This window comes from Lates calcarifer, linkage group LG10, assembly GCF_001640805.2.
Source record: "Lates calcarifer isolate ASB-BC8 linkage group LG10, TLL_Latcal_v3, whole genome shotgun sequence".
NCBI lineage: Eukaryota > Metazoa > Chordata > Actinopteri > Centropomidae > Lates > Lates calcarifer.
In genome coordinates, this window is record NC_066842.1 from 10,831,437 (window position 1) to 10,855,098 (window position 23,662).

At 41.4% G+C, this 23,662-nt stretch overlaps 2 protein-coding genes across 4 annotated transcripts in view; both read left to right on the forward strand.

Moving 5' to 3' along the window:
• Positions 1-242: 242 nt before the first annotated feature.
• On the forward strand, positions 243-14,531 carry slc25a22a (solute carrier family 25 member 22a). 2 transcript variants are annotated; one of them, XM_018681966.2, is made up of 11 exons: positions 243-474; positions 7,059-7,259; positions 7,365-7,490; positions 7,661-7,716; positions 7,946-8,036; positions 8,701-8,755; positions 9,487-9,547; positions 9,800-9,944; positions 10,045-10,199; positions 10,287-10,362; positions 10,481-14,531. In XM_018681966.2, the coding sequence occupies exons 2-11, from the start codon at positions 7,240-7,242 to the stop codon at positions 10,632-10,634; spliced, it is 939 nt and encodes a 312-aa protein (XP_018537482.1). In that variant the 5' UTR covers positions 243-474; positions 7,059-7,239; the 3' UTR covers positions 10,635-14,531. The 2 variants fall into 2 exon arrangements, with proteins under 2 accessions (XP_018537482.1, XP_018537493.1); XM_018681977.2 differs by lacking the exon at positions 243-474 and adding an exon at positions 2,930-3,083.
• Positions 14,532-17,898: 3,367 nt separating this feature from the next.
• syt7a (synaptotagmin VIIa) overlaps positions 17,899-23,662 on the forward strand; it is a 74,905-nt gene continuing 69,141 nt past the window's right edge. For both annotated transcript variants that reach the window (XM_018681958.2, XM_051073335.1), the window contains exon 1: positions 17,899-18,248. In XM_018681958.2, coding sequence (XP_018537474.1) covers positions 18,215-18,248 — 34 coding nt within the window. In that variant the 5' untranslated portion in view covers positions 17,899-18,214. The remainder of the gene's footprint in view (positions 18,249-23,662) is intronic.

Sequence of the window (23,662 nt, forward strand, 5' to 3'; positions counted from 1 at the left end):
TTGCTAAGAATCCTGCAGTTTTTTAAGACACGTTTATTGCTGCATGCCCCCCCGCCCCCCCTTCATCCCCAAGATTTCAGCTATAGCCATTTTTCTATTTTTATTTTCAAGGTCATGGGGCTGAGATGAAACGTCATGGTGACGCTGGCCCTCACCCCCCCTACACATTTACTGCATATAAAAATAAAAACGTGTCTGTACTCCTACTACACGCCACTAGAGGACTCCTTTCTTTAAATCCCTTTCCCCCTTTTTTTTATTCTACTCCATCGACAGCCTAGCCTGCTCCCCTCCCTCCCTCCCTCCCTGCTCGCCTGCACTCACTCCCACCTCCCTCCACTGGACTCAAATGCTAGTAACACCGGTAGGTAGGTTAGCTGCTGTCGGTCTGTCAGCCAAAGATCCAGAGAGTAAAGGCTTTGATTTCACACACTACACCACCACCAGGACAGATAACGGAGACGCCTCTATGTGGTATGTACATAACGGGATGAAGTATAAGTCTTGTCGTACATATGGCGGCTGTCTGAATCAGAAAATTTGTGCCTATATGTTCCGAAGCCGTTAAAATCTTATCTGTGAATAACGCGAAGGCGAAATATTTAGCTAAATTTACAATACTGAGGGGGGATAATGGAGATAAGCTTGTATAAAAAGATGGAGACTGGAATGTGATTGAACGGGATGTTGTCGCTTCGTTGTGAGAGGCAGCAGCTCATTTTCCGTTATGTTGGAAAATCATATGGGGGGTTTAAAGATGTAACGGTTAGGGCCTTTTGCTGTTAGAACGTAAGCTACAACGGCTGTCGGCGTCAACGTTAAAAATCACGTATGAATAACCATTATACTCGTGCTATTTTATCTCCGTTAGACCGACGAACTGTTAGACACAGGTGTAACGGTTATTCTTTATTATCCCAGAGACAGACGTGTTATGTCAAGTTTGGCTGTTTGTATCTACATTTTACCGTTGCTTTATTCTGAATGTTAACACAGACTAACCGGGTCGGTTACCGTATTTCGCCTAGACCTTCTGCCGGCTTCCGCTCAGCGCTGAGAGGTGTAATTATCATCATGTGGGCTGAGATCTTGGTAGTGGAGGGTAAACCCACTTAAAACTGTACCCACCTCCTTTCCCATTGGTAGAGCAAAGTGAAGCTACTCACATCTGACAGGCAGACTGTAGCTAAACATTAACATACTGCTGGTTCTAGGGAATCAAACTATTGCAAAATGGAGTATTTTAATAAAATAGTGATTTATTATTGCTCAATGTGAGGCCTGCAGGGGGCCATTTACAATTTACCCAACTTTCATATTTACTCCCTTATCCTTACTGAGGCCTCAGACCTCTCCAAAGCACACATACGGTAATATTTAATGGCTGAGCAAGATGTCAGGCGGACAAGCAATGCATGCTTTTAAAAGAAGCAATTTTTTTCACAGTTGTGTCTATACAGTGTATAGACTGTTGTGCATAAGTTATGTTGAGGCCAAGCAGGGTAATAAAGCCTTCCTGCAGCCTTGAAATAATTGATGAGGTGAGCCATTCTTGGGTGTAAGGTGACTCATCCGGTGCTTTCCAGTTGAAATGTTGTACTTTTTTAGATGTAACACTGAAAACACTTCTTTACTTTCATTGAGAAGTAAACAAAAACAACCTCGTGTTAAATCTTTATTTAATCTGCATGCAGGACTACATGCACATAGCTAAAGTCCCAGAGGCAAGGACTGGTAAATGTCACTGGTATATGTGCACTGAATGGAAATGCCATGTGTGGGTAGATGCTGTGCTTTATGCGTGAGAATTACACGACGTTAAGGACATTCAAGCCCTTTCTGTAATCTGAAAACTGTAACCAAATGCCTTAATGCTGCATTTGGCTTTCTTTCTAGGGAGAGTTTGCTCACAGTGGTATTATTTTGTCTCCATCAAGGCTGCAGGAAAGCTGAGATGGGGCAAAAACAGGGAGTACAAGAGAAAAGCCCCAGGTGACTTTAGAAAGTGGGCCACCAGGGATACCTGTTGTGTCAGAGGAGGGACTAAACTCTGCACCACTTCTCTGCACAGAAGGGGCTGTTTTTCTGCCTGAAAGTTAGACCGAGCTTGTTATTTCTGATCTACAGCTAGTGATTATAACAACGCATTATTGTGCAGGTTTAATGGCTGCAATACAAGCTCAGAGTAGAGCGCCTGTAGAGGAAATGCATTGCTCCAGATCATAACTCTCACCCCACTGGTTGTAAATGGAGATTGCGGGAGAGCTTTCATAAGTAGGTATTAGGTTTATAATCCTGATGCTGTAGGGAAGAGGGGATAGTAATCAGATTTATCTGTGACACCACAAATTTCATCCTTTGTTTCCACAGTGCTGTAGACATCCAAAAATAGATCACATCTTATAAAGCATCATTATTAAAAAAGCATGATGACAGCACCACAGCAGCTGTCAGGTTTATTGTGAAGAACACTAGATATCCAGCTGCCAGAGCAGAAGACTATTTAAAACCCAATCCTTTTAGAAATAATTGATGCAACAAATATACACAAGGACAATATCAAGCTGAAAATAAGTCATATAACATTAGCTCATAGAAGCCTGACAGTATAATCACACCCATAAATTAATACTTAACTGGAAAAATAATGACTACAGAAGGGAAGTAACAGACTGAGTTTTATAGTAGATCTGGCCTCTGTGCTCCAGCAGCCCAGAGAAGTACTCGGCATCTGATAGAGGATTGCAGGAACACGCTTGTGTCTGAAACAGACCACAGTTCAGATCCTCTGCTGATCAGTCCACACGGCTTGTTAATCAAACCAGGACATGTGAGACAGATGGACTGGTGACAGCAGCCTCATCTCTGAGCTAATGGGGAAGGGCCCATGTGATTTTCATTTCTTAAATGTCTATTTTGACCAGCCACAGTCACGTGAGTTGGGTGCTGACTGCCACAGTGCTTTGACACTCAAGCCAACCATGTCCTCCCTATCAGTCACCAAACTCATTGTCATTTAGTCAGCAAGACCTTTACTCTGCTTGGCACTCGATGACACAGAGGCAGCCAAGGAGCTAAGATGGGTAAGGTACAATTTTCTGTGGCTGATTTGAATTATAGGAGAATAATTTGCATTGAATTTTGCATTGTAAACAAACTGGGGTGGATTTGTCTCCAGATTTTTAGTATCTATAGGGTTAAATTTATCTTTTAGTGATTAAGACATGCCTTAGAGCAGATTAGTTGAAGCAACAAACTGCATGTATACTTTTCACACACATTTTTCTTTTGTCACATATAGCACTAAACCAGTATTGTCAGTTTCTGCAATGCACATCCATTATACATACTGTTTTGTATTATTGTAAAGAAAATCTTGTGTGTACTTAATGCATACATGGATCTGACAGTTACAAGACTTAACCAAGTTTAAACATGCTAGACATAAAACTCTCCAAAGATTTTTCAACATTTAAATGAATTAGAAAATGGGGATAAAACCTTTGTAGTTATCGTCTTAATATCTTATATTTAAATTGTCCACAAATGCACAGCGTATATTATAAAACTGTGTTAAAGCATATTCCAAAAACAGTTGAGACCAAGTGTTGTGAACATTTTATTTTTCTTACTCACCTCCGTTACATAATAATTAATTGATTTTTCGTTCAGGAACATTGAAACACAGGAGGAATAGTTTTATATTTATGATTATTGTCCCTGTGTTTGATATATTATCACATTATTACATCACATTACTGCATATTAGATGTGGTGTCAGTCATGTAAATCTTCATGCTGTCACACCCTCTGCCCCACCTTTGTGGAATTACATGGACAACTACAGTAGATAATTGCTTACAGTGCCATTAGGTATTTAACTGCAGACATTGTACTCCTTGATTTAAAAATCTTCAATTAAATTACTTTTTTTTTTTTTTAGGAATTTGTAGCGCTGCATGTTGTTTCACTGCCAAGGTTCTTGCGTATATACCCTTCTCAGTAAATCAGTGTTTATTGCCTCATTGTTCAAGTAGAAATGATGAGCAAGGGTCAAAACAGAGAGCTGTTATCTGTCTGTCGGTGTCCGGACTCTCTACTAGCTCTTTAATCAGGTGAGTCCAATGGCTGATTTAAGTCTTAGGTTCAAGGTTCTGCATGGTAGGCAAGTTGCACAATCGCCTTGTCTATTGTTTACTCATCAGTTCTTATCTGCTTTAGAGGTACAAACTCAAAATATGACCTCTGTGTGTGTGAGAGAGATGTTTAGTTACTTGTGGTTGGCTAGTTTGATAAAGAATTTTTTCAGTCACTTTTAATCTACTGTTTTGGCTGGTTTATTGTGTCTGCTGAGGCGTAATTCTCCTCTTTTAGTAGCTGAATGAATCAGAAAATGACTTTGCACTGAAAATGACTTGAAAGTGATATATTGGCGTGGTCACGTTGGGTCTGGAGAGAAGAATAACTAGTTCCCCTGCAGTTTCCTGACAGTTTGTTTTTTTTCTCATGATGTGAAAATAAAAGGAATTCCTTGGAGATTTGGTTGATGAGTGATGCCACTGTGCTGCGGACACTGCACACTGGGGGTACTTGTTTCTATACAGACTCCAATTGTCCTGACAAGACACTACAGCCAGGCTATGACTGAGGGTCAAGTAAGTGTCCTGGTGTAGACACAGTTGTGTGGTGCAGATGAACCGAAGTGGACGAGGAAAGCTGCGGGCATGGTAAAGAAAGAGGGGGATGTCAGTTTGATGGGTGACTCATGTCAGTCTGCAGTCCTATCACTAACACAACATATAGTCTTTTGTAAATGGTGGTCTGAAGAGAAACCAGAGTGCTGACTGTGAAGTTAATGACGTGCTATGTGCATATTTAAGGGGAAGTCAGTGACAGGAAGTAGGGAAACAAAAGAAGCATGTGGCAGAGTGAAAAAGTGGGCTCAGTATCACTGCTGGGTGAGAAAACAGTGGAGGTGACGAACAGTCAGAGGGAGATGAGCAATGAAGGTGAGCTGTGAAATGTGAAGAGCTGAGAGGAGAATACCCAGCCAGCAGAGACCAGAGAGGCAGCTCGCTGACCCGCTCTGAACCCCTCCACCCCTCCTCCTCCTCCTCCCTCCTCCACCTCTGGAGCAGCCAGCGAGGGCCTCAAGTCCCCATCCAAACTAAACACGCCAGACCACAGCTGCATTCATGCCGAGATACCATTATCGGAAACCTAAACATCCACCCACGCCGTGCAGCCTCTCTGAAACCCATCCTGAGAAATGAGTGATATTGGTGTCACATGAGTGTATGCACACACACACACCACAAAGAAAACCCACAAGTCAGCAAAGATCTGAGTCGGGAAAAGCTGTGTTTGAGAGTCGTGACTGAGGGAAAGGATGGGGGGAGGGCCAGTGAGGAGGATGAGGAGGCGGGTTGCACACGGCAGAGGCAGGTTGTGATTGGTGGATGGAGGGGGTGGAGAGAATGAAAAGGGGAAATGGGAAGCATCTTTTCACACTGAGGGCATTCTGTACTGTACCAAAAATAGGGAGCATCTTAGCCACATCATCTGTTTGCTCTGAATTATCATGTTAGCCCACAGGAAAGACTTTCCCCCTGTATAACTCCAGTTTCACTCTGAAAGACTCATGCATAAAACATGAATGTTCAAGGACACGCGTGACACACAGATGTTCCAGTGGTGATAGATTTTTTCAACAGAAAGTAATCCCTCCACAGTGATGACTTAAGCTCTATTTTGAGGTGATTTACTATGGGAAAGTATCTTGTGCCATTGTTCCTATTTAGGATTAATAAGGGACATACAGAGTGTTCAGCGTCTCAGATTGTGAGGTTTTGCTGCGTTGTTTTAAGTGGTCATGAACTGAATGTCCTTGGGTTTTGGAGTGGTGTTTGGACAAAGCTGACGTGCAATGCTACTTGTAATCGAGGCCTGTATTTGGTGTAGGCCACAGCACACTTTGAATCAATGTCTGATCAGGATTCCTGGACTTGATATTGAGTTGGCTTTTAAATAGACCTGTTAACAGTGTTCTTGCTTTCATCTGAGGTGTATCATGAGTTACTGGTTTCAGCTTGGCTCAGCTTCTGTTGGCTGTGTAGCACAGAGCATTTGTTTTTATTTGATGAAGGATTTCAGTCATGCCAGACCTTTTGTCTCACCTGTAACTGAGGGCTGTATTTGCTTTGGTCCACAGCACACCTGGGAGTAAAGTCAAAGGTTCTTACTGTCATACAGCCCCCAACCATCACTGGGCAGATTTACATAATCATTTTGTAAAACTTCAACTTTTAACTTTCCCCTCACACACTTGCCGACGTGTTCAGATTCATTCACTGGACAAACTCTCTGTTTCTGTCAATGCTGAGGTATTGTCTTGGTGATTTGTGGGTTCCACAGTGGTGGAGAGAAATCACCACTTAAGTAAGAGTCCCAACATTTTTCAGACTGCACCTCGACACCATGCACTAACATCTCACAAAAAAGCACTTATGATGCAGCACTTGAACATACTTTTACCTGTTTATTATGGAAAGTTGCACTTCCAGTTTTTTATGACCTCTCACTCTTGTTCCTTTTAGCTTTGAATGCATTTATTAAAAGTCACTTTTGGACACTGAATATGAGCAAGACAAGCAATTTAGTCAACTCTGATAGACATTTTTCTCTGTTAACCCCTTAACGCCGATTGTCGCGAATTTGCATCATACCGTTTGCATTCAGACTGCAGCCGAGATAGCGTCAGCTTGAAAGCAAAAACACAAATAATTAATTTTTTTATACAATTGTAAATACATTCAGGCATCAAGGGGTTAACATTTCCAAACTATTAACAGAGAAAATAATAGATTATGAAAATCATTAGTAGTTTTTGCAGTGTATTTCAGGTGGTGTACTAGCTACTGTTACTAAAAACATGTCTATGTTGTAATGTTTGTGAAAACAACATTTTCATTCTAACCTCTGAAATGCACTTATCCTCTATTTTATCACAAGGTTTCTGTTAACAGCTTATTTACATGGCCTTTGTTATTTCTTTACAGATATCCCCTGACGTTAACTATCAACAGCTGTAAGGAGATAAGTGGACCAAGTATAATCCGACTACAAACACACACTTGGACAGCAACACACTACTGCAACAAACAACAAAACACAAGAACGGCCACTGAGTGACTAGCTAGCAGACAGATTGGCACTTTGACCAACTGGGGCTTCAGATAAATGGCTGACAAGCAGATCAGGTAAGGTTGAATGAATGAATAAGCAGCACTGTGGCCTCGTTTTCAACTACTGACCTCTCACGTTTCATATTTTTGTCTCTTTCTACGCTCGTCACTTTCGTCCAGTTTGCCTGCCAAATTAATCAATGGGGGGATCGCTGGCCTAATTGGAGTGACCTGTGTGTTTCCCATTGACCTGGCCAAGACTCGCTTGCAAAACCAGCAAAATGGAGCTCGCCTTTACACCAGCATGTATGAATTTTCTGTGTGTTACTTTTACACATGAACAGTCTCTAACTCACTGAAACCTCACTGCTGGGCTTAGAATTAATTAGAAGTACCACCAAATTTATCAGATTCTTTTGTACCTCCTGTAGGCAGCTTGTTTGACTAATAAACCAACTGTTGTATTTATGTTTCAGGTCAGATTGCCTTATTAAGACCATCCGGTCAGAGGGGTATTTTGGGATGTACCGAGGTAAGTTTTTAACTCTTTTGATTAATGTGTGAGCTCACTGACGTGTTCGGTAGCATAAGATTCTTACTTTCAGCTACAGACTTCAAATAGAGGCATCTATGTCTGACAGGCAATTATCTGACAAAAAAACTTCCACCATGGACGGTCTCACTGTCTCGCTCTCCTCCATTTTTTTCTTTTCTTTATGCCTCTCTCTCTTTCTTGGTCTCTGTCCTTTTCATCCTCTTAGGAGCAGCGGTGAACTTGACACTAGTCACACCAGAGAAAGCCATCAAATTGGCTGCCAACGACTTCTTCAGGCATCACCTCTCCAAGGATGGGTGAGCCATGAAAGTGCTGACAGGCTGATTGACGCACACCCACTCCCCTCATTCACACTGTGATTAACTGGCGTGTTTACTAACATGTAACCTGACACATTAGCTGTCTGTATTCTCACCAAGGCTCCAGTTAATCCTCCACCATTCTGTCATCTCCTCCACGGCACCCAGCATTTTCACAGTGGTTTGTTAACTGCCTGGTTTAAAAATACAGAATTACTTGTCGTATGTGTGACAGTGGAGGCCATATCTGAAATCACGTTACAGGGTAAAATTAGCACATAATGATATCACATGTCAAAACATTAGCGACCGACGTCTGGTGTTGCTGAAACCAAGCACGCATTGTCCCCCCGTGAGTGCTGTCTGCAAAGATAAACCTGAAGGTTTCTGGGGCATCTATCTCCATCTCTATGGTGACAAACATGCAGGCTGATGAATGATTGACTCATCTGGCCCAGCCGTTCACCTTGTGAATTATTAATCTGCCCTTGTGCCTGACATGTTGATATGGAAGACAAAGATTAGCATCACTAGCATAGGTGGTGACAACTCCTTTCTTCCAGGACTGTGGAAATAAAGTTGTCTGGCTCTCACACTGTCAGCCGAGTGCACACTTTAGTCTGATCGTGCTTTTTTATCTTCTTCTTTTCTTTTTTTGCAGAAAACTCACTCTGTTCAAAGAGATGCTGGCTGGGTGTGGGGCAGGTACATGCCAGGTGAGTGAGTGAGATGCCGCTTTAATTGCGTCCTCCTGTCCTCCATCTGGAGCTCGTGCCTTTTGCACTGCCAGTGTCAGCTCACGTACAAACCACTGGGCCTCAGCCGCTGCCTCATTTGTCTCTGCCTCCGGCAATTAAACATGACTACATTTAAATGAGAATTGGTAGTTGCAGAAACATGCTTGCAGTTTGTCTCTGTGGATTTTCCCCTGTTATCTGTGATCTGAATGTGACCTGTAATGTTCCATTTTCATGAATGATTTCTAATTACTGTAAAGCTGTCCTGTTAGCGGTCAACGCACTGGCAGCTAGATGTGAGTGATCAGATAAGACGTTGTGAGAGTGCTTGGCCATGTGCACTGAGTGAGTGAGTCAGAGGGAAATGTCTGTTGTGAATGAGGGCAAAGGCTTCAAGCCAGAGGAACGTGATTAGATTAAGTGTAGCAGACCTTGGATTAAGATTGCAGCTGAGAACATGGCCATCTCACTCTTAATCCAGTTAACTAGTTACTACTATGTGGATTACAGAGGAAAAAACGAGAGTTGGCATTTAGCTAATGAATGCCGGTAGATTTACAGTGGACACTGCACATGTTTTGTCCGACACACTCAGTACTAATCAACCCTTAACCCTAACTTTCAAATTACTTGCATTCACATTTAGGAAAAAAAATCATGTTTACAGTCTGCATATAATGATACTGTACCTTTGTTTTGTTTTGTTGCAGGTTATTGTCACAACTCCTATGGAGATGTTGAAAATCCAGCTCCAAGATGCTGGACGACTTGGTAAGAGGAAATTAAATCCAGATGGTGGTTTAGGAAAGAATGAAGTGCATGGTGGTAAACTGGAAGAACAGTGGCCTCATGTGGCCATGTTAGAGATTACAACTGCTTTATTCCAGCTTCTTCTTATGTTAAAAATTCAAAATGTCTGCCCACATACCTGCTATTATCATCCTGTAATCATTGCCATTGCTTTCAAGTAGCTTTAAATTGTGAGTTTGCTGTTTTTAATGTTGTGTGTCTTACGTGCCACAGCGGCTCAGAAGAAGCTGATGCCAGAGACGGTGGCAGCAGGTACTGTGGAGACCAAGTCCCCAACAGCCATGCAGCTCACGAGAGACTTATTGAGGGAAAAGGGCATTGCTGGGCTGTATAAAGGCCTTGGTGCCACATTGCTCAGGTAAAACAGATTCAGCAATTCAGGAGTAGTTTTAGCAACCAAATGTAATGATGTCTTAAGGCTCACTGTGATCATCTTTCTTATTTTTCTCTTTTTACAGGGATGTTCCTTTCTCCATCATCTATTTCCCACTTTTTGCCAATCTGAATAACCTGGGGAAAAGAGGTATAGATGGTCCTGCTCCTTTCTATGTGTCGTTTTTATCAGGCTGTCTTGCGGGGAGCACAGCGGCTGTTGCTGTCAACCCTGTTGACGGTGAGCACTGAGACCAGGAACATTGTTACAGCAATGCACGCACTGATACTTGATGTTATATATTGACCTGAGCGCTGTGTGTTGCAGTGATAAAGACTAGACTGCAGTCCCTGAACAGAGGGAGCACAGAAGACACGTACAGTGGAGTGACTGACTGTATCAGGTGACCTCATTATGTCTGTACTGCTACATCCTGTGTGTGCACCACCATATCTACTGACACATAACTCCTGCTGGCTGTATGTTTCAGATTATATAATGAGCTTTAATTTTCTCTCTAGGAAAATCATGCGTAACGAGGGTCCATCCGCCTTCCTGAAGGGAGCCTACTGTCGAGCCTTGGTCATTGCACCTCTGTTTGGCATCGCCCAGGTGGTGTACTTCCTGGGTGTGGGTGAATTTATCCTCAGCTTCTTGCCTAAAAAAGACAACTAAGAAGCGCCTCCTTTCTGCCTTTCCCTCCCATAATGCATCACACCAACTGCGTGAGGATTCATCTCATTGTTTGATGGGTCAGAACATGACCAATCAGTTCATTTTGTTTTCAAATTTGTTGTGTTGAATGTTGAAATAGTTTAGGAGGGAGCCTTTGTTTGCCAAGCTGCCTATGGTGGCACACAAAATTCCAGTTGGCAGGCTCAGCTAGCTCTCTGGAAATGAAGCCACAAATATCAGTTTTAAAGGAATATTGCTTTATCATTCCAACATTTCATTACATTTTTGAATATGATTGTTAAATTTTCAAAGTAGATGTACTGCCCTTGGTTGCTGCAATTTTGCAAGCCCTACAGTACCTTTTTTCCAAACAGCATTAGCCTCTAAATAACAAAGAATTATAAGCCCTAACTAGCTAAATTAAATGCACACGCCATACTTATATTTGAGACCATTAGCTCTGGTAGAATATTTACTAAAATGCTATTTAAGATTTTCCCCAGACCTTATGTCTTAAAAGAAGATAGTATACTTAGAAGTACAACTAAATCTATGCCTCTGTTTCAGGCAAAGACCAAGGGAATGTGTTGATGCGATAACAACACACTCCCTATGATCTTTCCTGAGAAGCCACATCCCTTCCTGTAAGTGGTTGTAATGAACTCAGCCATTCAGCTCCAAGCAGACTTTGATTGCCTTGGCTTTTTAAGTAGATCAGGTTCCATCTGATATTTAGGGCTGCCACAATGGTTTGACTGTTTTGCCTCTGTGAAAGATAGCTCTGTATCCTGGTCACACACTAGACAGTGAAGAGCCACTGCACAACATTTGGGCATTATGCACTACCGATCTGCATGTGCGCATTGTTTAACCTCGACACAGAGGCACAAAAAAACCCACAAATCTTCTGTACTTTTTTTCTGAGGGTCGAAACTGTCAAACATGTTGTACTTGAAGCCACACCCCAATCAGTGATGTCACAGCAGGTGATTTTCATCATCCCTCAAAGGCAAAACTCCTGCTGTGACATCACTGATTGGACTGTGGCCAAAAGCGCATTGTGCTTTAAAATTTCAGGCCACAGAGAGCAGTGCAGCGGCAGTTTTCCTCCTTGTGATTCATTGTGAATTCGGATGAAAGCATTAGCGGTGAGCACTAAATGGGTTGAAAGTAATTTTAATAGAACAGAAGATTATTAGTAAATGTTCAGTAATTATGCTGATAAATGGTCAGACATCACCTGCTGAGGCCTCAAGAGCACAGTCATCCATTGTGGAGCCAGTAAGACTTTAGCTGAAGTAGTTCATGTCCACTTAGATCAAGACATAATTATTATTGTTTACAGATGAGTTAACACTCAATTCAAATTCTTTTCTCCGAACTTGAATTCAGTGGCAGGACCCAAAGAGCTAATGAAAAACTTTTCTTTATTGGAAAACTCAAACCAATGTGTTTTCAGTGTTCTGTGGTTTGTACCAAACATCTCTGCTCGTTTGCTTTAGAGGTTTTGTTTGCTTTAAGCTGCTGGAGAAAGCAGCACTGTCCTGTCCCGTTTATGCATCACAACACTGAAGCCCTGCCATTGGTTTATCTCACTGGAGATCAAGGTGACTTTGATGTGTATTATCCAATCACATTCCTTCCTCGCTCCCACTGTTCAAGCAGCTCGTCAGTTGTACTGTTGCACTGTAGATTCGCGATGCAACTTTTCAGTGTATTATCATTTGTGGGAGTGAGATCTATTTATCAATATTCCTTTCTATAGGCGGTATAGCACTATATATTTGTATGTGTTGTTTTTTCTGTGTCAAAGTGTCCACCTTAACTATATTGTACATATGCAGATGATATGAACTTTATGTTTTAGGATTTATTGTTTGTTTTGTACATGATGGCTTATTTGCACACCTACCTCTCCAACTCCCCCCTCAATCCATATTGTGGTGATTTTATGTTATGATGATGTGGACATATCAAATGAACGAACATGTTTTAATGCAGCAAGCATCATTTGAACCTGAATGCAGCATATTGATGAGGGTTTTTTTACTGTATGCAAAGGGGAACACTAGTGTAGATTTAGGATGGTGTTTTGGAGGTGCCCTTTCTCCCGAGCTATTGGTTAAGTCTGTGGTCCAGCTTATTGTCCTGTTTCCTACTGTTTTATTAACAAGGACCAAATGAAGCATCATATAATGATGATGAAATGTAGTTAGTTTTAAGTGAATGACCTATGGCACTACTTAAGCAGTTCTGGAAATGAAATACACTCTGGACATGGCCAATAGGGACCTGCTGACATTAGACTCTAAGTCTAACATCTGTCTCTCTGAATGGTGCTTCTTTCATGACGTAGCTGCAATATGACAGTGCCGGCACTAACGACCGAGGCTGCGCCGACTGAATTACATGCTAGCGAATCTCAGCGTTATCAATGTCTTAACTGAAAGCCATAGGTCAGGGAGAGACAGCAGAACTTCTAGACATCGCCTGGCACCTCCAGCCATGTTGACAGATGACGAGCAGAGCCACAGCAGAAAACGGCAAAAAGAGCTGCGTGTGAGCTTGTGTTTTGTGTGAATTACCATTGTAGTCTTTTCGACATTCCGATTGCCAGTTCATCTCATATATGCTGTTATTGTGATCATAATGCCTATTTTTGTGTTGTTGAGATTATTGTTATGATTTTTGGAACCCCCCCCCCCCCCAACAACCCTCCTAGATTTTTTTTGATCTGCATTTGGTTGAATCTTGAAAAAATGTTGTGCAAGTCATTTTGTTTTACTCAGCTGTGAATTTTCTCTGACCTTGTGCATTTGGTTATGTATGTGTGTGTGTGTGTGTGTCTGACTGTGTAGTGCTGTAGTTGATGTGTAGCTCTTAGTGTGACACTGCGGTATTTTTCTCTTTGATTGTCAGACCCATGCTCTCTCCCCCCTCTTTCCCTCTATCTGTCACAACTCCTCTGCCATCCACTACCCCCCAAGCATCTACAGCCGGGGTGCAGGTTAACACAGAGGAGCTCTGAACACCAAATGTATGACTTAGAGTGTATACAATCAAAGAAAGCACAAAGGATTATTAGGCACAAGAGACCACATGGCCCACCTTGAATACTCAGACAAAGTCCTTGGAAAACTATGTGCTGCTTTTGCGGACATAAGATCAAAGTCTGATTTATTTTGGTGGAGATGTTGATTGATATTAACTTTTTAGTCATGTGAGAAAGTTTATCTATGTCTGTAAAACTTGATCCATAGGGCTGAGACAACAGGTCATTATAAGAGACCCATGTGATGGTGTCCACTATGTTACCCATCAGCAGTTAGTGACAAAATGTATATCGCCTACATATTCTAAATGAATCAAATATAAGAATGTAACTTAGATATTATGAGATGTATTATAATTATAGTGAAGAGTTTATTACATTTTAATCTAAAGATTTGTGCTTTACACATTCACTGAAAAATTCATGAACCAGCTCACTAATATGCAATAAGTAGAAGCCACACACAAAGAGACACAAGAAAAAAATAAACACAGAAAAAAAACCAAACAAACACTGAACACAACCTGTCAATCACAACATCACACAATATATGAATAATGCAACGGGGACCTTGGAGGCCTTTCGGGGTCTGAGCTCTCTTCATGGCCTCTGTTCTCTTCCTCCAAGAGGAATTGTGCATTATAGCACTTTAAAAACAAGGACCCTCTCCACCACCCCACTGTCCATCTACAAAGTGTCTCTCTATGACATAGAGGGTGTTATGAATATGTGTGGTGAATGACACAGTTGTCCTAGACATTGTTTACAATGCAATGGAAAAAAAACTAATAAAATATTGTGTTCCCTGTCACAATTTGCTGTTCAATAAACTGACTGTCCTGAAATTGCCTCATGTTTTTGTCTGTGCTGAGGGGTCCACTTTTTTTATTTTTTTAAACACTCATCACTGCATCTGCTTTCAAGGTCCAGTGGTCCTGCGACAAAATTCAAAAGAACTGACACAGGTATTTTTGTGTGTAATAGTGCTGTGAAAACCAAACAACAGGGCAGTGTTTTGAGGAGCGCGAGGGTGACATTGTGGCTCCTCGGGGCACACATGGGAACAGCTGAGGCTGTTGCTGATGTGATGATTTGCTGCCTTGCTGAGCCACCAGGTGTCAGTGTGGGGTCGCAGTAGAGCTGTCGTCCTCGCACGGTGGGAGTGGGAAGAGTCAACAGTTCTATACACTACAGGTGTAGGCTAAACTCGGGTGGTGTGGTCGTAAATCACATGCTCCGATCTCGCTCTCTGTCTAGCTATCTTATTCTCAGTCATGCTAGCAGCCATGATATTCCTTACACACAGATATGCCTTTTATGCCTGTGATCTCTGTTGTTTTCACTTGATAAATAATGTGTTTCTACATGCTTCGAAGTTGAACAATAAGAGTGTGGAAATGTGTCCTCCTGAGGATTTCACCTCATGTTTGTCGTTTAAAAATCCCACATCATTCCTGCACATTCCAGCAGAACCGATGCTGTGACAGGGGTTTATTCATTATTAATCCCCTGCTGTTTGCTATGTATTCTACATAACTGTTTATAGCATTAGTTTCCAGGGTGCTATTTTGCAGCACCCTGCAGCATAATTACATCATTGCACCTTCATATAACCCTACACACACACACACACACACACACACACACATATAGGGACTGCTGTCTTTCTATATGTATATTGTATCCAGGTCTTATTTCAGACAGAGTCAGATTTCATATTGAATTTTGTGCCTCTTTGAGAGACTCCTTTCATCAGAGTATCTACTCCAGTGTTTACACACACAAGAGATTAGCCAAAGGCAAAGGCTCAGTTTACTACAATGACAAGACTTTGAACGAGCATACAGCAATGAGCACCAGTGGCTGGTGCTCATTGCTGTATGCTCGTTCAAATCCCTCTTGTGTGTCATGACTTAAGCTTCCACCGTGAACTATTATTAGCATTTGATGCTTTCTTGCAAGAGGAGGGGAGAAGGTGGAGGAGAAAGGTAGTCTAAGTTGAGCTTAAAGGGAGAGACTGACGGAGGGGAAATCAGGAGGTGGAGACAGTAAAGGACCATCGATGGAAGGAGCAGAGAGCCCGAGGAAGGGAGGGGATGGTGGTGATGTGTATATAGGTCACTAAATCAATGGGAATCAGGTTTTTGAAGGGGAGAGAAGGGGGTATTTATAGATACCAGTGGAGACAGATGCATCAGTGACAGGCACAATGATGCTGGGAGCACAGGAGGGGGAAAATCTGGGAATAGACTGTGGTCAAATTAGTCTGCAGAGAATTCTCCTAACAAATGGCAAAAGATTCTCAATAGTGAACAAATAGCACGGAGCGCAGTGCAAAACAAAATATAATCGAATGGAAATCACTGCACGATGCTTTGAGCAAATGACCTTCCCAGCTCTATTGACAAAACGCAGGCAAACTGTTAGTTGCGGTGCTGCAAATGCTCACAGCATTTGCATCTACGGCTCTACTCATATCCTACTGAATTGTAATCTGTGATATCAGAGAGCCACATGATTGAATGGAATATTAGCTTTTTGTTTTGCCGGCTTGTAAGGAGAACCTGCATATTTATTACTCAGGCATGCTGAGAGCACACTGAAAGGCTGTGAAGTACAATAGAAACATTGCATGACTTCTATTTTAACCCTTCCTACCCATGTGGTAACACTGGCTCTGTGCTGTGGTTTTAATATCTGTCATGGTTTATCCCATTTATTTTATAATGTTCCATGTCTCAATCTACCAGCTTCAAGTAGCAAGAAGTTCCATCACAAATTGGAAATTTGCTCTGAGAGCAAGAAGGAAAAATAATTGAAGAAATTATTTTAAATTGCCTTCTGACTGGATTTTTCTAGGACTAAGTCAAGGTCACAGACAAATTGTCCCTTCTCCACTTACAGGGCTGCCTATGTGTGATGTAAGACAGCCTGAATACTGAGTGGTAAAATAATCTACATCTCATTTCTGCATCTAATTTGGAGAGTATTTGCATAGCAGCCACATCACCTTGCATCAAAAACTGGCAGAGGACACACCCAATTATTCCTCGAGAGCTCTTAATCTCTGGCCTGTGTCTAATAATGTGGTTGATAAACTCGCGTATAGGACAGTGTTCTGGACACGAGACCATCTGACGGCCATTTGTGTAAAAGACGGGGATATGGACGTGCAGCAGGTGGGGCATGGCTGAAGTGACAGGGCCAGATGGGTCCTTCCTTACATCAGTGTTTAGTGACTCTAAAGCAGCGTTTCCATAAGATTTTACAAACTGATCCATTAAAACTTGCCGCTCACACCACAGCCTGTTGTTGCTTTAATAACTCATTTGTCACTGTGCTTTAAGAGATCAAATAGTACCCAAGTATTTCCCTTTTCACCACTTTATAATTCAACTTCAACACAATGTTCCAAAGGGAAATATTGCACCTATTATTCCACAGCTTTACCTCAAATGTCTTGCTTTATCTGACCAGCTCAAAACCCAAATGTATTCATTTTATAATTAAATCAGAAGAAATACAAATCACCACACTGGAGAGGCTGGAATATTTTGCTTGATAAATAACTTAAATGATTTCTTAATGATCACAATAGTTGGTAATTAATTTTCTGGCCACCAACTAATAGTTTCAGAACTATTTTATATGATCACCTCATAAACCAGGTGTAACATTAAAATGCTGCTTACCCTTTAATAAAATCAGGAATAATATAACTATTCATGGTAGTTTGTGCGATTCTTTTGTTTAATTTTATGTTATAGGTTTTGCGAATGTATTTTAAGAAACTGGAAATAAATAAATAACTAAAACACAGTAGACTTTATATAATATCACAAGACTCTGAGAGAGCCCATTATGCATAATGAGTACGTTTAGTACTTATGTAGATTTTGCTGCTTAAGTGTAATTTTGAATGCATGACTTTTACTTATAATTGATTATTTATGCTTATACTTTTTTTTCCTTTTGCCTCATTAAAAGCTCTGTATACTTATTCCTCCACTAATGAGATTTCCAATTAACTCATGAGACTCGGGTTCAAGCCCTGTTCGCTGGGCTGTAACCGCGCTCCTCGCCACATGCAAAGCAATAAATCAATGCACAAACGGAATCGAGAATCGCGGATCAAACAGAAGACTTCTTAACACCGCCGCGAAAAAGTCACTTTTCCCCATTTTGTCCTCTGAGCCACAGTGAACCGGCGGTTATTAGAGAAAGGAGAGAGGGAGAGGGAGAGAGTGAGGGAGGGAGGCAGGCAGAGAGAAAGAGGGAGAGAGAGAGAGAGAGAGAGAGAGAGAGAGAGAGAGAGGAGGGAGATAGAGAGAGTCTCAAACTGGTTAGCCTACCTATCCACTAGGAGGAGAGGAGAGGCTGTTGAGGAGCAACAAAAACAACAAACAGCTACTACTACAAACCACATCCAGCGGAGTTCACGATACACGCCAGGAGAGGAGTAGCTACCAAGAGAAAAAATAACTGAAGAACAACGCCATCGTATCTGCCTCGGAGTGAAATAACAGCCATGTATCTGAACAGGGAAGAGGACAATAGCAAAGGTAAGATCCTGTCAAGAATGTGCCACTCTTTTTTTGCGGACAGCATCCTGACAGTTTCAAGGTGTTTCATTTCTGACCCGCTGTTTCTCTCTGAGGTGACATGAAAAAGGTGGGGATGTACTGTCACACATCCCCTGCACCGTTAAAGGATCTGTATTTAATTTGTTTTAATTCAACAACCTTATCCTTTCGGCATGGACCGGTGATGTTGGTGAAAAGTGTGGGCTGTCATTATGTAATACCAGTGCAGTTAATTGCCTCCTAGGAGGATGCTTATCATTTGACCAATCCTGCATTTATTTCCATGCACTGTGAACGATTAATTGTGAACCTGTTGTGGACAGAGACACTTTATCATATGCACGATGTGTGCCAGTGTGCATTGTATTGTGTTGTTAATGCTTTGGGCATTTACAACACCTACTTAAGGACAACAGAACACAAGGTCAAAGCCTTTAGCGACAATGAAACCCAAGTGTAATATAGGGTTATTTATGGTGCTCAACAGCTTCCGATATCCTGCAAAAAAATAAAAAAAATAAAAAAAATACTAACGAAACGGTCTGCAGCTTATTACTTAACGGGGAGGGATAACCGATGCAGCAGCGAGAGAGGGGTAAAGAGGGTACAAAGGAGGCATATTTGAGTAATCTCTCCCACGTGTTTTTGAGGCGTGATTTCTTCTCTCATCGGGTGCCCAGAAACACACTCGACTCGTGTCCCCTGCTGTTGCCACGAAGCATAAATAACTCTCTGGGGCTAAGAGGTAATGCTAATTACCACCTAAATCTTCAGGTTATACGAGAATAACACCTGCTGCTACCGAGGACCGGGGAGGGAAGGAGGGAGGGAGGGAGGAAGAAGGGGTGGAGGGGGGGTGTAAAAGAGCAAAAGGCAGAGTGGGAGGAGCCTTTTTTTGTTCATTTCTCTGTGATGTGAGATAATGTGATCTGACCACACACGGACAACAACATGATACTGTACGGGGATGTGTGCGAGCAGCAGCAGCAGCATCCGCGGATAGGAGGAGGGGACCGCTGCTTGTAAAACAATGATGCAAGTGAGAGCAGACTATGAATGTGTGGTCTGAAAAAAAATATAGTCTGTACATAGTCTGTAAAACAAGGCTGCAAGAATTCTGCCGTCTTAAGGATTTCTAGTTAAACTGAAAATGACTTGACTTAAAATTTGGTAAGAAAGCTCAGTGAGGTCACTTTAACCTGACCTCCACATAAGTGAATGACTCCCAATACAAATATTAAGGGGGATAAGTTTATTTGGTGGCCTTACAAATCAGTTAGTTCAGTTAGTTGTGATGTTGTCACGTTTCCGTTCTGCTGTGACAGTTCACATGACCTTGTTGACATGGTAACCACTTACGACTTGTGGTTGTGAATTGTAGCCTGTCTAGCTAATGCTAGCAATTAACTGGCTATTTTTAAAAACAGGGATATTAAAGACGCCAACTAAAGTTTGTGTTTTTGTTACCATTTTAAAACTCATACTGACGATAAACTAATCAGTGAAGGGAAATACAGTGATTTCGTTGCAAGTAATTGACATTAGCTAGCTAATGTAGTTGACTTCCAGATTATGCTAGCTATTTTGTTTCGTTAAAACAACTATACTTCGCCTTTTTCAGTTATCAAGACGACAGGTTTGGGTATGGTTTTAATTGCCATTCACTGCTGACAAGGTGAGTTTATATCTGATATTTATATCTTAGATTTGACTTTGAGCATGGCAATGTTGGTTGGTTGGTGGCTGGTTGGCCCACCATTTTGGGTTAAACTGAAATCTCATGTTCCCCAAATGATGTATTGGGTCAAAATTTATGTTCCAATGTTTCAGTTTATGATGAAAAACTGCAAAATTAATGACATTGTGGCTAGCGTCAGCTGTCCCTGGTAAGTAACAAATGCTAGCATGCGAACACAAGAAGCTAAGATGGCAACATTGGTAAACATTATTTGAAAAACACCAGCATACTAACATTGTCACTGTGAGCATGATGACATTAACACTACATCATTGTCCCTAAGTACAGCTTCTTGTTGAATACAAAGGGATATTTTTGGATCATACAGACTATATAGTGTTTTGACTTCATTATCCAAGAGGTCATGCAGGTGTAATGGTGAGGAGGGAAAATCAGGTGTGAGCAATAGTGTGAGCTACTGGTGTAATAAAAGACAATATGTTGTGAAGTGAATGTAGGCTGTTTCCAGGGATTAATGGACTGCAGGTAATGTGGTAAAGTTATGAGCAGGCTTACTATCAATGTGTTGGGGCTACTCTTTTAAGTAAGGAACTCAGAGCTTGATTGACACGCCTTTAATTGATTTATGTGAGCGGGTGTTCCTTTCTCGCGGGTGTTTCCCTCGCTGCACTGCTGTGGCCTTTAAATTCACACCGCGTCTCAAGGTGGAGTGGCAGGGAGAGGGAGAAAGGTCTACCAGGGACATATCGATTATGGCCTCAGAGGATTAAAGGGGGGTGAGGACAAACAGGTTGATCATATGTGAGCCTGACAATCACACAAACTGCTGGCTACTGTCAAATAAACACCTGAAATAGGACTGGATGTGGGCTCCAATCAATAATGAGCTTAAGACAAAAAGTAAATTGGTCAAAGAAGAAAGGGGTGAATGCTGGGGATAATGTGGCACCCTATTATCATCTCTTCAGTCTGACGGCTAAATGGTTTGTTATTTATACCCACTGGAAAACATTCAGCAACTATTTAGACTACTTACTGATGTTCAAAATGCAGCAGTGTGAACCCCTGCAGGATTTGATTGTAGACCATTAACAGACAAGTTGGGGTCATCCAGCCCATGAACAGCAAACTCTCTTAATAATGGTGAAAATGCTATTTAAAAAATTTTAACTAGCAGGGACGTCAGTTTAAGAATACACCTAGGTTATTTTAAACTCTAATCAATCACTTGATTAGTGAATAAAACTGTCGAGAAGCTTAAAATAACAGAAACAAGATTCCAGCTTGTGATGGATGTTGCATCGATCACTTTACTGCTGCTTTTGGCAACAGGAGGAGTGTACTTTTTGAGAGTAAACGCTTTGGGGCATAGGTAGGATAAACAGTGTTCATATTTTAAAAGCTGGAGACTGCAAATGTTTGACATTTTTGCTTGAAAAATGTCTGAAATGATAAATCAATTATCAAAATAGTTTCTGGTTAATTTTCAGTTGATCAGCTGACTGCTAAGTGTCTAGAATATAAAGATGATTTCCTGACATCAGTACTTACTGTATCTTAATTTATGATAATTATGTGTTTTTCTTCGCTTTCCTACTAGAATTACAAAGTATTAGTATATTTCATATAAGTGGATTGGGTTTGTATGTGGCTTTACACATGATAGTGTGTGTTTCTTCTTTTTAACGATTACCAGCAAGTGTGAAAAATCTGTCAGGCAGGAGGCATCATCACCCCATGCACAAGCAGAAGACCGTCCCTACTTGTGAAACGTCTGTGCTACACAGAACGGAGGAAAGTGACTTCTATTCCCACTTCAGCAGAAATTTCAGCTGAAGACAGAAACTGGAGGGTTTCTTTCCAGATGAAACACAGTGCAGTTTGCCACTTGTCAAACAGCAGGGGACTGGTAAATGAAGACCTTTCCAGCTTCATCTATTGATGACTGTTTTGATGAACTGACTGTAATAGATTTGTTGGACAGGAACTAATGACTTTATTGATTTCTTGCACTAAGGGAGAATGGTTCAGGTACAGGTTAGGTTTGGGGAGACATGTTCAGAGTGGGAACCTGTGGTTGACTGACTTCATGTATTATGCATGTAATCACCCTGATCTGTATAACTGTCAACAAGAGGTGGATCAGTAATACGACTTTATGGCCTCTCTAGGCAGAACAATGTCACCTCAGGACATTTTCCCCACTTGTCTCGCCTATATTGCATTGTCCAGTTCAGTCTCATGCAGGAACACTCAATGCAGTTTATGCTATTATGTCCTTGCGTAATGAAAAAATCAGCGTAGGGCTTCACTTGTCCTCTAAGCAGCATCATGTATTATTCCTCTTTGTGTTGACATTTTGTTATCTCTCTTCTTTATGTGGTGCTAAGTCTTGAGACAGAGTTTGTGCATCAGGGTCAAATTTTCCTAAATTTATTTGATGTTTGGTCCTGTGCTCCGTCTGGCAGCCCACACTATCTACCACTTGAATATGATATATAGTTATACCAGTCAGGTTCGCTATTGATTTAGGTTGATGCTGGCCTCGGATTTGGGCCAGAGTCCAAAACTACCAGCCAGGGCTACCAATCTAAATGACTTAAGTTTGGCATGTGGAACTTGCACTAAGAGTGCTCCTCAGGTAAGGTTTATTGTTTTTGGCCTCTTTGCAGATTTATCTGCAGCCACAACCAGCAGAAGCTATTGTGATTAATTAAGGAAGTGATACCGTGAATGTTAAAAAGCGTGGCTCTAGAGATGGCAGTATCCCTCACTGCTTTGATCCAGACTGAAGTATCTCAACAACTAATGGATGGATTGCCATTAAATTACAGATATTCATGGTACCCAGAGGATGAATTTTAATATTACTAGTGATCCCCTAAGCTTTTTATCAGTCACCATTGTCAGGTCAAAATTTAGTTAGCCTGATAATTTGGTTTATGACAAAATATCTTTAAAACCAATTACATTCCCATCAGCCTCAGCTCTGTGTTCAGTGCTAATTAACAAATGTTATCATGCTAACATGCTCAATTAAGATGGTAAACATTATACTTGCTTTGGCATCAACCTCATATATATATTTACAAAGCTGTGGTTAGAGCCTTTTTATAAGTGTGATTTACTGTAGTCACGTACGTCTGAATGAAAAGACCCTCATTATGCCTGGGGTTTTGACAGTTCCTGGTGCCCTAGCTTGGAGGTGTCTGACAATTCTTGGTATGCATCAAAGGATTTTAACTGCTAAGGAAATGAAATGGCAAATGGAGGGAATTTGTGGGGAGTCTTTAACATGGTGTGAAGTCTAAGTGTCAGCAGAAGACTGTGAGTTCCTAACCTCTTTGTTATTATTGCCCTGTAGAAATTGATGATGTCCCTCTACTTCATGGCTGTTTTACTAATGTGGAATGGGAAATTATTTGGGGGGATTGCTGTGGCAGTCTTGTAATGTCCATGCCTCCTAGAGCAAGATGAATTGAAAAAGAGCTGGATGCTAGGAGAAAAGGAATTGTTCTGGGCTTAGCAACTACATTCAACAAGTCTATATTTCTGTGATCAAACTTAAAAGAAATATTACTGGAGATATTCATTCATGATGCCCTCTATTTTCTCTCCTAATATTGTTTAAAGCATAAAGCTGCCGCAAGCTATTCTGTTGTCCTGTCAGTTTGCTGTATTGATATCAGATGTA

What these genes read in the sequence shown, in the direction of transcription:
- slc25a22a (XM_018681966.2), top strand. Translation starts at nt 7,240, where the DNA reads ATGGCTGACAAGCAGATCAG. An exon ending in GTATTTTGGGATGTACCGAG is followed by an intron (nt 7,717 to 7,945) that starts GTAAGTTTTTAA and finishes TCATCCTCTTAG; the next exon opens with GAGCAGCGGTGAACTTGACA. An exon ending in GTGGGGCAGGTACATGCCAG is followed by an intron (nt 8,756 to 9,486) that starts GTGAGTGAGTGA and finishes GTTTTGTTGCAG; the next exon opens with GTTATTGTCACAACTCCTAT.